Here is a 16,753-nt window from a genome sequence, read left to right as displayed (position 1 = left end):
CCATCATTTCATACACGCTAACGTTAAATAATGTTTGACGACCGGAACACTTACCTTGTCTTGAGCAAATAAAGTGACCAAGACACAGCAGGCGAAGACGTTCAGAAGATTCACAGCTCCAGCGCCAGCAGTAGCTCACGTTCAACTGTTGATTGCTTTCAGCTGGAGGTCACGTCATAATGCTAAAAGTTGCCGCCAAGGCGGTCAATGTTAAGTCAATGGGAATTTATTGCTCTTTTATCGTAAATATCTCAAAAAGTATAAAGTTCACAAATGTAAAAATTACTTTGTACAATTGTCCGTTACAAGACCTTTGTAGGAGTGTTTGAATGACGTCAAACGGTTCAGTGGTTTTAGTGTCATTAAACGTCAAATTTGGTCAGAAGAAGAATAATAACTAGAGAATGCAATTCCAGGGAATTACGAGTGCATGAAAATGAAGCTAGGACAGACATAGCATAGCTTAATAAAAGTTGATAGTTTAGAAGTAGACAGTTTAAAAGTTGAATGTAGATAGTTTAATAGACAGATTTTAAACTTTCAATGAATGTTGAAAGTTTAAAAGTTAAATGTAGATAGTTTAAAAGTAGTTGACCGACTGATAGTTTAATGCGTGTTGATAGACAAATAGTTTAAAGGCTCTATATAGGTAGATAGTTGACGATAACCGAAACAAACATTAGAGCCATTCCAACTGTCAGTTATCATTAACTATATACCTAAATAATTTAACCATTTAAACTATCCACCTATTTAACTGTTCAGTCATTCCAACTATATCAAACCTCATATACCTAGCAACCAAAATAGTTTGTTTTTACTCTGTATGATATTTTACATCATATTTTTGCATTTTCATGTACTGTATTTCCTTCAGGAAATGCTTTTCTAGTTACAGTGCATGAAAATGCACTGTACTGTTCTTCCTAGGCTTCTTATTACAGTGCATGAAAATGCACTGTACTGTTCTTCCAAGGTTTTTACAGTGCATGAAAATGCACTGTACTGTTCTTCCTAGGCTTCTTCTTCTTCTTCTTCTTCTTCTTACAGTGCATGAAAATGCACTCTACTGTTCTTTCTAGGCTTCTTCTTATTACAGTGCATGAAAATGCACTCTACTGTTCTTCCTAGGCTTCTTCTTATTACAGTGCATGAAAATGCACTGTACTGTTCTTCCTAGGCTTCTTCTTATTATTACAGTGCATGAAAATGCACTGTACTGTAATTCCAAGGCATTTTATTATTACAGTGCATGAAAATGCACTGTACTGTTCTTCCTAGGCTTCTTCTTATTCTTATTCTTCTTCTAACGCTTTTAATGCAGCTTCAACCGTTTAACGTAGAAACTTCAAACTATGTTACGTAGGTCTTACTTAGGAAATGGGTGCTATGTATTTTTCAGCTTTGTAACTTTTATACTTTTTAAACTATTAATTAAAAACTATCAAAATTTCCCCATTGACTTAACATTGCCCTTTATGACATCACAGCAATTAGAATCCTATGGCAGGTGTTCAGGCCACCTGTCCCAACTGCCATTCTCAGGCTTTAAGCATACAAACTGGCCCTATTAAGACTACACACCCTATTCAACTGCTTCCTCTGCCAAAAACTGTTTCAAAATAAAAGTCCTCACTACAATATTTCACTGTTAAACAATTTAACCCTTTAAACTACTGAACTTTTTAACTATTCAGCCATTGTAACTGTTACTTGTCATCAACTATGACTCCTACCCACTGTAGCTAGTTAGCTTGGTTAGCATTGTTAACATTTTTAGCAAAACTGCTAAAAACGATTAGCTAAGTTAGCTAAGTAACATGGTTAGCATAGTTACCATGCTAGCATGTTAACATGTTAGTTAGCATAGTTAGCATAACTACTAAAAATGATTAGCTAAGTTAGCTAAGTAACATGGTTAGCATAGTTAGCATGCTAGAATGTTAGCATGCTAGTTAGCATAATTAGCAAAACTGCTAAAATGATTAGATAAGTTGGCTAAGTAACATGGTTAGCATAGTTAGCATGCTAGCATGTTAGTTAACATAGTTAACATAACTGCTAAAAATGATTAGCTAAGTTAGCTAAGTAACATGGTTAGCATAGTTAGCATGCTAGCATGTTAGCATGCTAGTTAGCATAGTTAGCAAAACTGCTAAAAATTATTAGCTAAGTTAGCTAAGTAACATGGTTAGCAGAGTTAGCATGTTAGCATGCTAATTAAAATAGTTAGCATAACTACTAAAAATGATTAGCTAAGTTAGATAAGTAAAATGGTTAGCATAGTTAGCATGCTAGCATGTTAGTTAGCATAGTTAGCATACCTACTAAAAATGATTAGCTAGGTTAGCTAAGTCACATGGTTAACATAGTTAGCATTGCTAACATGCTAGTTAGCATAACTACTAAAAATGAAAACATTAGCTAAGTTAACTAACTTGGTTAACATTATTATCTTTGATAACATAGTTAGCATAACTGCTAGCAAACATTAGAGCCATTCCAACTGTCAGTTATCGTCAATTATCTACCTAAATAATTTAACCATTTAAATTATCCACCTATTTAACCATTCAATCATTCCAACTATATCAAACCTTATCTACCAAGCAAATCATTTAACCATATAAACTATCCACCTATTTAACTGTTCAGTCATTCCAACTATATTAAACCTCATCTACCTAGCAACCAATATAGTTTGTTTTTACTCTGTATGATATTTTACATCATATTTTTTGCATTTTCATGCACTGTATTTCCTTCAGGAAATGCTTTTCTAGTTACAGTGCATGAAAATGCACTGTACTGTTATTCCAAGGCATTTTATTATTACAGTGCATGAAAATGCACTGTACTGTTCTTCCTAGGCTTCTTATTCTTATGCTTATTCATATGCTTCTTCTAACGCACTTAATGCAGCTTCAACTGTTTAACGTAGAAACTTCATTCAAACTATGTTACGTAGGTCTTAGGACATGGGTGCTATGTATTTTTCAGCTTTGTAACTTTTATACTTTTTAAACTATTAATTAAAAACTATCAAAATTTCCCCATTGACTTAACATTATGATTATGACATCACAATACGGCCGTTAAGCAATTAGAATCCTATGGCAGGTGTTCGGGCCACCTGGATCAACTGCCAGTCTCAGGCTTTAAGCATACAAACTGGCCCTATTAAGACTACACATCCTGTTCAACTGCTTCCTCTGCCAAAAACTGTTTCAAAATAAAAGTCCTCACTAGAATATTTCACTGTTAAACAATTTAACCCTTTAAACTACTGAACCTTTTAACTGTTCAGCGAGACAGCTGCCTACTGCCTCCCTCCCTACATAGAGAGCTGTCTCACTAGACATGACTTTGGATTAAATGCATCTTTTAAAAATGAGCGTAGCACTCTAGAATCTTTGGTTAACACTACGGTATGACGTTAGCAAAGGCCTGACGTTAAACTAAATTAGCTTACGTAAGCTAGCAGGCTAACGGTATAAATTAGTTTTACGGCCGGCAGATATATCAGACCAGACGCTATTAATGGTTACAACAATGGCATAATCAGATAGTAAATTGTTTATTTCTAATCTGTAATCTGCAAATCTAAGCAAAATAAGATCACACAAATGACATTTTAAACAGATTCAGCAGCCATTACCGATGTCATCTGCCATGTTTGTTTACCTTTCACAGCTGTTTCAGACGTTGCCGCAAGGGATTATGGGTAGGAGGGAGCATGAAGTGTGCATCGATGCTGCCTTCAAAAATGACCGTTATTTGGGAATTCTTAGATATCTTAAAAGGCAGCAGAATTTGTTTTTTCGGTTTCGAACCGCACTTGCTGCCTTGCTCCCCAGTTAGATATCTTAAAAGGCAGCAACTTTACCCGTTTCGAACACACCCTATGACTCCTACCCACTGTAGCTAGTTAGCATGGTTAACATAGTTAGCATGTTAGCATTGCTAACATTGTTAGCATTTTTAACAAAACTGCTAAAAATAATTAGCTAAGTTAGCTAAGTAACATGGTTAGCATAGTTAACATGCTAGTTAGCATTTTTAAAAAAACTGCTAAAAATAATTAGCTAAGTTATCTAAGTAACATGGTTAGCATAGTTAGCATGCTAGTTAGCATAACTTTTAAAAATGATTAGCTAGGTTAGCTAAGTAACATGGTTAACATAGTTAGCATGTTAACATGCTAGTTAAAATAGTTAGCATACCTACTAAAAATGATTAGCTAAGTTAGTTAAGTCACATGGTAAGCATACTTAACATGTTAGCATGCTAGTTAGCATAGTTAGCATACCTACTAAAAATGATTAGCTAGGTTAGCTAAGTCACATGGTTAACATAGTGCTAGTTAGCATAACTACTAAAAATGAAAACATTAGCTAAGTTAACCAAGTTAAGTAACTTGGTTATCTTTGATAACATAGTTAGCATAACTGCTAGCAAACATTAGAGCCGTTCCAACTGTCAGTTATCGTCAATTATCTACCTAAATAATTTAACCATTTAAATTATCCACCTATTTAACCGTTCAATCATTCCAACTATATTAAACCTTATCTACCAAGCAAATCATTTAACTATATAAACTATCCACCTATTTAACTGTTCAGTCATTCCAACTATATCAAACCTCATCTACCTAGCAATCAATATAGTTTGTTTTTACTCTGTATGATATTTTACATCATATTTTTTGCATTTTCATGCACTGTATTTCCTTCAGGAAATGCTTTTCTAGTTCTTATTATTTTTCTTCTTCTAATGCAGTTAATACAGCTTCAACCGTTTAACGCCGTTTTTCATCTTTGTAACTTTTATACTTTTTAAAATATTAATTAAAAACTACTCAAAATTTCCCCATAGACTTAACATGGGCTGATGACATCACAATGGACTAATTAACTTGATTTGCACCTGTATCATCTTCCAGCTGCTCATCTAGGCCCCATCAAAGAATCAGTTCAACTGATTGCACCTGTATCAACTGCTTTCTATTGAACTAGACCAACTCTCTCTGTGTTTCTCCATTCTACAAGGATATAAGACACATTTCATCCAACTTTCTATCCATTCATCCTCTTCAAACCATTCACTCATCCACCCATTAAACTATCCATCAACATCCATTAAACACTCTGCCTATCAACATCCATTCAACTTTCTGTCTATCAACATCCATTACACTATCTACATTTAACTTTTAAACTATATACTCTGTCTCAGGCTTTAAGCATACAATATGGCTCTATTAAGACTGCCGTTAAGCAATTAGAATCCTAGGCCAGGTGGCCAGGCCACCTGCACCATATCAGTTTCTCAGGCTAACCTTTTAAACTATCCACCTATTTGACTGTTCAGTCAGTCCAACTATATTAAACCTCATCTACCTAGTTCAGTCATTCCAACTATATTAAACCTCATCTACCTAGCAAATAATTTAACCTTTTACACTATCCACCTATTTAACCGTTCAGTCATTCCAACTATATTAAACTTTGTCTACCTAGCAAATAATTTAACCTTTTAAACTATCCACCTATTTAACTGTTCAGTCATTCCAACTATATTAAACCTCATCTACCTAGTTCAGTCATTCCAACTATATTAAACCTCATCTACCTAGTTCAGTCATTTGAACTATATTAAACCTGTCATGAGCATTCTCTCTCCCTGGTAACAACCTTAATTGAATTCAATTCTCTGCCACTCTGCTCACTCTCTCTCTACTCTGCCTAACGAGCTCCACCTGGCTCCACCCCACTCTGCTCTAATTACTCTGCCAGCTGCACTGCATTTCTCCACTAACCTCTCCCAGTATATAAAGCCCTGTTTTTCAGCCAAGCCCTGTCAGATCGTCTTCAAGCCTGGACCAGTAACCTGCCTGCCTATCTACTCGCTGACTCCTACCTGTGATTCGGATCCATTCTTGACTGCCTCCCTGTTCTACTGCCCCGGTTATCCCGACCTGCCTTCCGGATCTTCTCGATTACTCTCCGATCTTCAGCCCCCCTGGTAACTCGAATCTGCCTTCTGTCTCTCACCACGTTTAGTGCCTAGCCCTGGTCTGTACTACTGCCTGCTGTTCATCTTGCTGTTGTGTGTGTGTGTTCCCCCAGGCCTCCGACCACCAGACGAGCGAGCCCAGACGCGTCACCACCCTCAGCCCGAGACGCCGCTCGATCACTGGGACACACACACACTCAGCACCTTGGACTGGAACCCCCCGGAAACTTGGTGACCCCCGGAGCCCAGGTAACCCACAGGACCCTGAAAAAGGACCCCTGGCACTCCTAGCACCCCTAGCACCCCTGGAACCGGAACCTCCAAGACCTCACAATTCTCTCACTCCTCTTCCCCCCCCCCCCGAACCCTTCAATAAAAAGACTCTGAATTTGAACTTGCGCTCTTGGGTCGTCTTCTGTCCGTGACAAAACCTCATCATGTTGGTTGCCAATTAGCACATCATCTGTTTTAACAATATATTTCACACCATATGTTTTGCATTTTCATGCACTGGTAATTCCCTGGAATTGCGTTAGTCCATTGTGTTTTAATCAGCCTAATGTTAAGTCTATGGGGAAATTGAGTAGTTCTTAATAAATAGTTTAAAAAGTTACAAATATGAAATATATTGCCCAGATGTCCTAAGTAAGACCTACGTAACATAGTTTGAATGAAGTTTCTACGTTAAACGGTTGAAGCTGCATTGATTCCGTAAGAAGAAGAAGCCTAGGAAGAACAGTACAGTGCATTTTCATGCACTGTAATAAGAAGACTTGGAAGAACAGTATAGTGCATTTTCATGCACTATAATAAGAACAGTGATAATAGTCCATTGCATTTACATGCAATGCAATGATTGTTTATGTGAGGAGAGAGAGTGACGCATGGTGTGAATAAGAGTGGCTTTTTGATAGCTTTGGAAAAGGAAATCAAGTTACTTTCTGATATATTTGTGTGTGTTAGGTAGAGAATAGTTAAGTAGTGTTTCATGAAATTGAAAACTATAATCCAAATTAGTGTGCTTATTGAAAAATATCTGGACAGAGTTTCAGAGAGAACTTAGGCTATTAGGCCTAGGCCTACTAGCTACCTGTTTCTCGAGGGTTTGAAATGTATATCTAATGTGAATTTGTCCGAACATCTCTGAACATCAAGGTTGTTTTGAAAGAGAAACAAATTAAGTAGGCTAATATTGAGCTGCATAAACATTTTCATAGTAATAATTGGGCATGATGATCTTGTTGAGATACATTAATGCAACATCAGAGGAGAAAACTGATCCATAGAAATTCAGTAAATAGAAGGAATGAAAGGAATTTGTTTAAAATTGAAAAAACTGAAAGAGAACAGCCTGCGGTGTGTGCTGTTTTGAGCAATTGTGTGCATTGCTGTTGTATCCTGCGTCCTTTTGTGTAGTATTGTGTAGTGATCTACTGTATGTCATACTGTATGTGTCATTTAGCATAAGGTGTGGACAGTGTTTAGGCTATTTACACACTTGCAGATGCCTGCCAGGTCATCATTGCTCCAAAATGATAAAAATGATTGAACTAAAAAATAGATACACTTATTGTTAATATATACAGTATGTGTGTATGTATATATATATATCTTTTCTGTAGTAGCAGCAGGGGTCATCGTTAAAAATGAGAATGTGTTCTCAATTTTTTGAGCTGGTTACACTAAGGCCATGGTGGAAAGTCCCCAACCAATAGCTCAAGGAATTGGATATATTCCCTGTGTATAACAGAAAGAACATTAAGCGTCATCAACCTTTTACTTGGATTGAGGACCTTTAAAGGCATGGCATTGAGTAAAGTCAGAGACTTTCTAGCTTTACAGCACTCAAAGAATCTCTCATAGAAATGTATGAGGTTAGTTTGTAACGCAAACATGGCAGTCATCTACACATATTCCGCCCCTTCTGTGTTGTGAATACATCGTGCCAATCATGTGTTGTGATCTCACAGCTGGAGTGAGGTTGGTGTGTTGTGATTCGTGAAGCATTGCACACGCGTAGTTGTACCCGAAATAGATGCCTGATAAGTGCCCAAAAAGTGTTGCAACATGGCTGCCGAGTGGAGGGACTTGCCTAAAAGAACTTTGGTATAGTGCTGAGAATGGACTATTTTATTGTATAATGTTTAGTGTGTCTTTCTGTATAAAGGGCCATTGTACACCTGAGAATGAAAATAAAGGTTGAATGTGTTGATGAATGTGATGGCTAAAAAAATGATGGATTCTGATTGGCTGTCAGCTTTTTATTGTTCTCAAAATCGCTCTGAAGGAGATCCCCAACAATATTGATCTTCATGTCGTTATCGTTGTAGTTTATGTCTGGACGTCGTCATTCATATTAGCTAGAATTATATTTTTTTGCTGTTATCGTTATAGTTATCGTTCTTGGTGTGATCGGCCCTTAAAAAAATGAATCCCAACAAGATGAATAGGACCTTAATGTACAGCGGAACTTTCTGCACCATTCTGGGGAGCCATAGGTCAATAATAAGCCTAGTCAACCAATCATTTCTATAGTTTCATATGACATACTAGTTCAAAACAATGGTTGAAGGCCTTACAGCTGGGTTTCAGTTCCAAGTAGAGGTCAGCTGCCTACAAAAACAGGTGACTGGAGGTATCAGTTTCTCAGAGCATCCTATGTTTACACTTTGCTACCAGGCAACCTTGTCCTAGATTCTAGGGGCTAGAGTTTACGTTTGAAAAACAAATGGACTCTAAATATGATCAGATGTTTCGATAGAGAGCACGTGGGGAGATATTTCAGCAATGGCTGTAAGTCTTGTGAATGTTTTATATTGTTATACTGCATTATATAATCTTGTTTAAAATAGGATATTTGTGTAACATTGCAGAAGAACCAAGTGCTATGGTCTAAGAGGCAGACAGCAAAAGCATCATTAAAGTAAGTGTCATTCCTGACTCTTTGCAGGTTCATTCTTTGATATTATCAACCATAAATAAGAAGGGATATGTTATTAGCGTTCACTCAAAAACAATACTTAATGAATTAATCTGAAGTTCTAGTTCTCTCAGCATTGTTAAAGACTTCAACGCTAGATAAAAACTGTCTACTGTGGCTGTGCAGCTTGTGTATGTGCAGGTTGTTTTTTGTCTTTTCTTATTAATCCAGGATAGATATACAAAACTGTTGCTTTCAGTACTTACTCAGCAGTTATCATTTCAATAACTAGTTTTTAGCACAGAACCCTTGATGCTCCAAGTTGTTTCAGATTAGCACTGTTTTGATATATTCACACAGGCACAACTGTCAGCTGTTTCCATCTGCATTCATCTTTAATGAAGTCTGCTGTAACCCCAGACCAGCAGGGTGTGCCTGCAGGTAGTGCACCCTTCCCATCTCAGCCCCCAGGTGAGCCTCCCCTATAAAAGTGACTTGAATAGACTGTCAAACATTACATGCCATACCTTTGCTAGTCCACTTTCCACAAATAGTTTTGCTCATTTGGCTGAATTGTCCAGGATATATTTTTTCATGGTTGTTTGTCTAGCTTACGCCATCAACCTTCCACCTGGTGCTGTCTACCCTTCTCCTCCATATGGTCAAGTCCCAATGCCACCAGGTAGTTGCCAGTGACAACATTTGTAGACAGAGTTATTGTCAGTATGACCCGTCACATGTATAACTGGCTGTCTCAGTCTTACTGTTGTGTAACTGTTGTGGATGTATATTCATGAGCCATACTTATGCCTTTCTTTTAGGGTATATGCCATTTCAAATGCCAGTTCACATGCCATCTCCAGTGCACCCACAGTACCCTCCTCAGATGCCAGTGGAAATGCCAATGCCTGCTCCTGGGAGACCACCAGACTGCCCACCAGGGTTAGAGTATCTCATTCAAGTAAGATGGCTGCTTAGACAATGTTTAAAAATCACCATATTGTACAGCACCAACCACAGTGGTATTAGTCCATAAGACGAAGTAAGAGTTCATCCATTCTTTGTACCATCACTGACTAACAACTAAAAAGCAACTGATGTAATTGGCAGTACTGTGTTCCTCCATCTCACAGATTGACCAGCTTCTTGTTCACCAGCAGATGGAGCTGATGGAAGGTATGTTTACTGAAAGTACTGTAGACACGAAAACATTGAACTAAACATGAGGCTGAAGTTGTGTTTTTAGGATGGCATGTGGGACATTGTCAAATCAAAAACAAAATTCAAGTAAAGGTTTATCAATTATGCAAGTCTCTAAAATATTAATCAAGTATGGTGCAGGACTGAAATCATTTGCAGGCCTATGTGTGGTAAAAACAAGATATGTATTTCCAAAGTAGACATGAATTGCATGCTACTTATTACAACGGACCATGCACAAGGTTAAATTAAGGTGTTCCCAAGCTGTTATACAAATTGCACATTATAATTACAGTGATGATGGGTTTTGAAACAAACAACAAGTACTTGGTGAAGAATAGTCTGGGACAGCAGGTGTTTTTTGCTGCTGAGGAAAACGACTGCCTCACCCTGCAGTGCTGCGGGCCGATGCGATCATTCGCCATCCACATTCAGGACAACATGGGCCAGACTGTCATGTCTGTGACAAGGCCTCTCAAATGCAGCGCCTGCTGCTTCCCTTGCTGCCTCCAAGAGGTAAGCTGATTCCATGCTTTTGTTGTTGTTGTTGTTGTTGTTGTTGTTGGTGGTGGTGCTGTTTAAAATTGTTGCAGTCAGCAAATAAATTTACGGCAAGATACGTATGATAAGTAAGATAAGTATGTATATGTATGTAAATGATTGCTCTGGGTAGGACAAAGCACAGCTGTCCAGTGTACAAAGCACAGCAGTCCACTGTAGGTACACAATGTTTCTATACTAATGTGTGACAAGTGAAGAATAGTATCACACTACAGTACTTACATTAACTTAATTCAGCTACCTAAGAAGGCTGTTTTGAGCCTGGCGGTTTATTTTCACTTTAAGTATGAATTAACATGAATTGTTGGAATTAATCTCTTGCTTTCACTGTTGTGTTATTTAGCTGGAAGTACAGTCTCCCCCAGGAAACCCTATTGGATATGTCACACAGAATTGGCACCCGTATATTCCCAAGTTCACCATTCAGGATGAGCGAAGAAATTCTGTGCTGAGAATTACTGGGCCTTTCTGTGACTGCAAGTGTTTCTCTGATGTGAACTTTGAGGTAAAACACTGCTCATCAGCAAGGTGACTGAGGAAAGCAAACACTTAGAAACACAATATATCCTCACACAAATCATGTTGACTTCTTGTAACTCACATTGGAAGCTGTTTCTATATAGCTTAGTAAATACAATGCTGTTTTATACACCTTAGTAGTTCATACTAATAATTTTCTATCTTGTAAAAAAAAAAAAAATCAGATCAAATCACTGGATGAGACTTCAGTCGTTGGTCATATTTCTAAGCAGTGGTCTGGCTTTGGGAATGAGATGTATACAGATGCTGACAACTTTGGGGTGAAGTTTCCAATGGATATGGATGTGAAAATGAAAGCCACCATATTGGGAGCTTGTTTTCTCATAGTAAGTAGATGACCATTCCTAAACAGTTTATCATTGAGTATATATGGTAGTCTTCACAAACACGAAGCAAGCAAACATGGACAAACACACACTGTATGTTTCATTAATTACATATGAACATAGCGTGCATATATTTTGTTACTTGCATTTGTTGCTTTCAGTTTTAAATATTTCCTGTTTTGCCTTTCAGGACTTTATGTTTTTTGAACATTCAAAGCAGCAAGATCATCATTAGAATGGTACGTCAGTGATGGGGATATTTTCAAATTGGAGATGCCGTTATGTGCTAATACTGCCACTTCTATAAGGTCCTCTTTCCTTGGTTTAGTCTTGTAGTCAGCTACTCTGAATGTCTCGGTCATTGTGTTTTCAACCTGACAATAAAAAGAAGCCAGCAGACTAACAATCTGAAATGTGTATGATGTTGGATAAAAAAATGAAACACTAATCTTGGAACCACTGAACAATGTGGGAATCATGATGACAGGTAAAAATCTTTTGACTGTTTTTTTTAGATAAGTTTTGTGATAAGATATGTTGTTCTGTTCTGTGAATCTGCTGCTGTTGTTATAATATAATGACTCCACTAGATGGCTGCAGTGAGCTTTCAATTGCATGAGCTCAACCTCAGAGAGCATCATTTATTGGTAGACCTGTTTCATGACTCAAAAATAAATCTACCTCATGAAGTCAAATGATAGGTAATTAACACACTACAAGACAGACTTCTCACAATTTTTCACATCAAAAAATGGAGTACTTACTTGTTGGTTGTTTATAGTTAAAGGTTAATCAATGGTTGATCAATGAACGTATTGTGTTGCTACTTTGATATAGGTTGGTTTGTACATTGATCTAAATATAATATGTGGTCATCAGCTTTAACACATCTTTGCTTTGTTTGCTTTGCTTTGCTTATGGTAAGGTCTGTGGTCCTCAGCAGGGCTTCTTGCTGCGCAATAAATGAAGGCCATCACCTGCTTGTTTAAACTATGTAATGTACTATGCAGTGCTGTAAACAACCCAGTCTGTAAATAAGTCCAGCATGTTCTGTTTGACATCATGCCAAATGTGGCCTTGCTCAGCCAGAGAACCAATCTTGGTTTTCACATAAATAAAGAGTGCAAGTCTTCACTTTAAAAAGATAGTTTGTGAGTCAGCAGCCTAAGGCATACCCGTCTGGACCAGGACTCAGGCTGTGTGTATGGTCAATCTGGTGTGCTCTGTAAAAAAGTATGGAGTGTTGTTTTCCGACTCATTAGTCTCCACAAAGAGATAGTTTGGACAGGAGCTATATGGTGACATGGGTCTTTTTGGCCTAAATACATAAATACAGCAGCTTGGCTCAGGTCCCTTTGAGCCTCTTCACTCCTTTGAACCCCCAGATAACTGCTGGGTGTGGAGGGCCGTGGTGGTGAGACTGCTGGAAATGTTTGGTTTGATCAATAATGAAAGACTCATCTGCTTACGTTGCCATCAGGAGATTGATACAGTGACTAAAATGAAGGGCTGATGTGGTGTTCTTCTCTGATGTGCCTGCCACGAGCTCAAATCATGAATGGTGGTCCACAGTGTGAAATCATTTCCTTTGAATGAGCAAATTCAAGTTGTTGGTGTTGTGTGTAGATTAGGAACTGGATCAGAAACTGTGAAAAAAGGAGAGATCCTGTTTATTAGTTTGTATTATACTATGAAAAAACCTAATGTGAGGGAACATAAAACTATTGTAATGGAATAATACTAAAAACCCCATAAGGGAATGCAAATGTCCCAACGCCTTAAGGGACTCTATGTTTAACAGGTGTGGCACAATTGATGCATTGTGAATACTTGAGTTTGCTCAAGAGCATGATACTATGATAGGGATTCAGAATAATCTCCGATATACTGTATGAAGCAATCTGCCTGAAGAGTTGATTTCATATGCCATGTTTTTTATTTCAGTCATGCTTTGGCTAATAAAAGAAAACCATAATTTTATTTATTAATTATTTTTTTATCATACACATCTAGCAGTGGGTCTCACCGGTCAATCATACTTAATGCTGAAGGGAACAGGGAGTTAATTAACTGAAATAGATTTGAAAGCCAAACAAGGAAAACAAGAAAGGGTTGAGATCCATATAGCCAGATAGACATGTACTTATTTTTCACTAGGAGAGTAGGTTAACATAAGTTTCAACTGGATAATTTCTTACGGAAGACATAAAATTGTGTTTGGATGTCTTTTTTTCGATTGTTGTATTTCTTTTGTTTTCTCCAAATTCATTTCTGAAAAAAAAAAAAAAAAAAAAAAGGTTACCTCTGATGTCATTATGTGACATATTGGTACATGCCATTTATCACATTATGAATTACATTGCATCACATTGCCAGCCCTTGTGTTCATGAGCTGGGGAGTGGTCTAGATGGTCTATCATTTCAATCTTTGTTGAACTCTAAGATGGGACATTTCTCAGGTTGAAAAGAAATATCCATGGCTGCACGTTTTTGTATCATTGACGGTGAAATGTTTTATTATTTCACCAGTCCACAATAATAAAATAATGCACAGCCTAGAAAATAGTACAATTGTGAGCTTGTGCAAATGTATTTCTATTCATTTTTACTTACCGTAATGTTATCAAGAAAATACAAATACAACTACTTGAATGGCTTCCTTGTCAAAGTACAACAGTAGGCACAGGTAGGCCTAGTGGGTTCTGACAAAGCTGCAGGCACTTCAGTGATATACAACTACAGTACAAATAATCATGTACAGCATGCCCAACATGTGACCGAAGAATGTTTTAGGGTCTTTTGCAAGCTAAGGTAGTGCATTGCAAATGGCATTAATGTGGCACACATGAACACATGCAGATTAGAGAGTGAGTTGATTTGCTATGTGTTGTGTGTTGCTATGTGTGTACCGTGTGATCATGACAGAGCACATTCTCCTTTCATTATTTTATCTCATCAGGTTGTCAGACTGTGTTCAATCCTCCTTGGCGCCATGCCATTGTCCATCACTCTGCCAAAAAACCAGAGGATTGAGAAGTTGCCAGCTGTTATTCATTAATCAGATTACATTAATACAAAACAGCTAGGCCTCCTTGGACAATTGTGTGAGCGCCTCTGGCATGGGTTGCAGCCATATAAAATATTTATAGGCATTCCAAGCGAGACTGTGCTTTGGCCGAGCGGGCCTCCCCACTCACATCCCAAACAGCTGTCAGTCACAGATATAAATAAATAAAAAGAAAAAAAAGACTTTCCCAAAAAAGGATAGCATGGCTCCCTGGGGTGGTCTGAGCTGATTTGTGAGTCTTCACCTACTCTCTGCATTCATGGACTTTCAGGTATGGAAGAGCTGAAGGTCTAACTTTGGAAGGAGTGCAGACACGGTCTGCAAATTCCACAGATCTGTGCTCATTTTCTTTGCAACGGTATGCCATCATGTTTAATATTAAGGACCCCCTCAAAATGAGATGGTTCATCTCAAGGGGCTATCCTTGAAATAAAGAATAAAATATAAAGAATTGTATGATAAATTTGGTAAACCATGCTTACTATATTTCTCTTGTGTACTTACCCCATTTTACTTCCCACACTAACTATTTGACCAAATCCATGGCAGTGGTGGTGCTTGTGATGCCAGAGTCAGAGAATTAACCTTTTGCTTTGCTCTTTTTTTTATCTTTGGATCCTTTCGTTCTTTCTTTCAGTCTTTTTCACATATTTCTCCTTCGCAAGGGGATTATGATATTAACATCATTTTTTTTAATTTAGCCATCACAGAACTGGGATAATTAACTAAGCCTTTTTGAAAGCATTTCTCAACTTGTGCTCTCTCAAGCCACGGCCCGCACCCCTCCCCACAACCCTAGAGCCACAACATGTCTGCCTTTTAAGGTAAACTCTTTGCAAGTTCAGGCCTTTTGATCTGTTTTAATGTTAGGATTCAAGTAGAGAATATGAAAGGGACAGCTTTTTCGTTTGAAATATCAAAGTGTAAATAGGACTAATGATGCCTCGTCGCACTCTGGTGGATTCAGTTAAATATGCTGAAAATGAAAGAGCAACTACCAATTTGTGCATGGCTTCATTTGTATCTTCTTTATATTACTCTTTTTATATGCTCTTTTTTATGTATTAGCAAAACAAAAATATATAATTTTTCAACATTTAGTCTTCCATCATTTTCAGAACTGGTAGGCATTTATTTTTATTTTTTATTGTACAACATGGTTTTACATGATGATTTAAATGCTGTTGATACCAAATGCTAAATTAACTCACACGCACACATAGTTACACATATTTCACATTTCAAGTACACTGTAGAGTTGAGCTGCCATCAAAATTGATTTATTATGAAAGCCCCAGTAATGGCCCTACAAACTATCTGTCCAAATCAAGACTTAGAATAGAATAGTAAAAGTGTTGTCAGGCTCAGCTGTCAGGTCCTCATGGTGCATTGGACCAGTCCTACTAAACTTGTTTCACACAGAAAAATGATTGATGTAGTAAGTTGAAGCTTCTCACAGATATAATGATTTTCATTGTATCAATTAATTTATGAAAACTGTAGTAAAATTAGCAAAGCAATGAATTCATGAGTCATTTGTTACTGAGTGCATTTTGTGACTACATTATATCACACTTAGTTTTCCCAGTGTGTCCATATCCCATTAAGGGGTGTGTGTAGGGCCCTGTTTCAAATGAATGTATTTTTGGTTTAAACATCACTCATCCATCGTTTGGTTTCCCTCTGCACTTGGGAAGATGTCTGACTGTAATAATAAGCATTCTCTGAGCAGCCCTGCATGCCGGCATGCAGCTGTCAGTACAAGCTGATAGCTGGCACACCATACTCACCTCCACCCCACAATGCTGCACATTAGCCTGGCTTCATATATTGGAGTTACACAATATTCCCCTACTCTGAAATGTAACATGTATGATTGTCAGGCTGATTTGTATTGCAGTGTGTAGCTTTCATGGCCCAACAGAATCACAGGTGTGGAGGTATGAAGGAGCTTGCCTTGGCATCTCATAAAAAGAAACTTCTTGTGATGCTAACACGGGCCCTCCCTCGGCTGTAAATAATGCATAGCCAGTGGGTATGGAAAGGTGATCTTCCATGCAAGAAAGTAGGCCTACAAACATGTTATTTTGGCCCCCTACGAAGTTTGACAGCAGGAAGGAT

General features: G+C 37.7%; 1 protein-coding gene across 4 annotated transcripts; it reads left to right on the top strand.

Annotated features, from left to right (window-relative positions):
- Positions 1 to 8,722: 8,722 nt before the first annotated feature.
- On the top strand, positions 8,723 to 11,971 carry LOC121708129 (phospholipid scramblase 2-like). 4 transcript variants are annotated; one of them, XM_042090968.1, is made up of 11 exons: positions 8,723 to 8,811; positions 8,892 to 8,941; positions 9,299 to 9,409; positions 9,549 to 9,620; positions 9,760 to 9,899; positions 10,072 to 10,114; positions 10,434 to 10,654; positions 11,043 to 11,204; positions 11,404 to 11,565; positions 11,756 to 11,804; positions 11,894 to 11,971. In XM_042090968.1, exons 3-10 carry the CDS (start codon positions 9,337 to 9,339, stop codon positions 11,798 to 11,800), a joined length of 918 nt encoding a protein of 305 aa, XP_041946902.1. In that variant the 5' UTR covers positions 8,723 to 8,811; positions 8,892 to 8,941; positions 9,299 to 9,336; the 3' UTR covers positions 11,801 to 11,804; positions 11,894 to 11,971. The 4 variants fall into 4 exon arrangements, 3 of the variants coding, with proteins under 3 accessions (XP_041946902.1, XP_041946901.1, XP_041946903.1); XR_006031625.1 differs by having other exon boundaries at positions 11,043 to 11,227; positions 11,756 to 11,971; XM_042090967.1 differs by having other exon boundaries at positions 11,756 to 11,971.
- Positions 11,972 to 16,753: the final 4,782 nt, after the last annotated feature.

This window comes from Alosa sapidissima, chromosome 1 (assembly GCF_018492685.1).
Source record: "Alosa sapidissima isolate fAloSap1 chromosome 1, fAloSap1.pri, whole genome shotgun sequence".
Lineage (NCBI taxonomy): Eukaryota > Metazoa > Chordata > Actinopteri > Clupeiformes > Clupeidae > Alosa > Alosa sapidissima.
Note: the sequence above shows the minus strand (reverse complement) of the source record. Positions and strands in the feature narration are given on the sequence as shown.

Bases quoted from the DNA above. Each gene is read 5' to 3' on its own strand.
- LOC121708129 (XM_042090968.1), top strand. From the start codon at position 9,337: ATGAAGTCTGCTGTAACCCCAGACCAGCAGGGTGTGCCTGCAGGTAGT. The intron at 9,410-9,548 runs GTGAGCCTCCCC...TTGTTTGTCTAG, and splicing joins CTTCCCATCTCAGCCCCCAG to CTTACGCCATCAACCTTCCA. The intron at 10,115-10,433 runs GTATGTTTACTG...TTATAATTACAG, and splicing joins GCAGATGGAGCTGATGGAAG to TGATGATGGGTTTTGAAACA.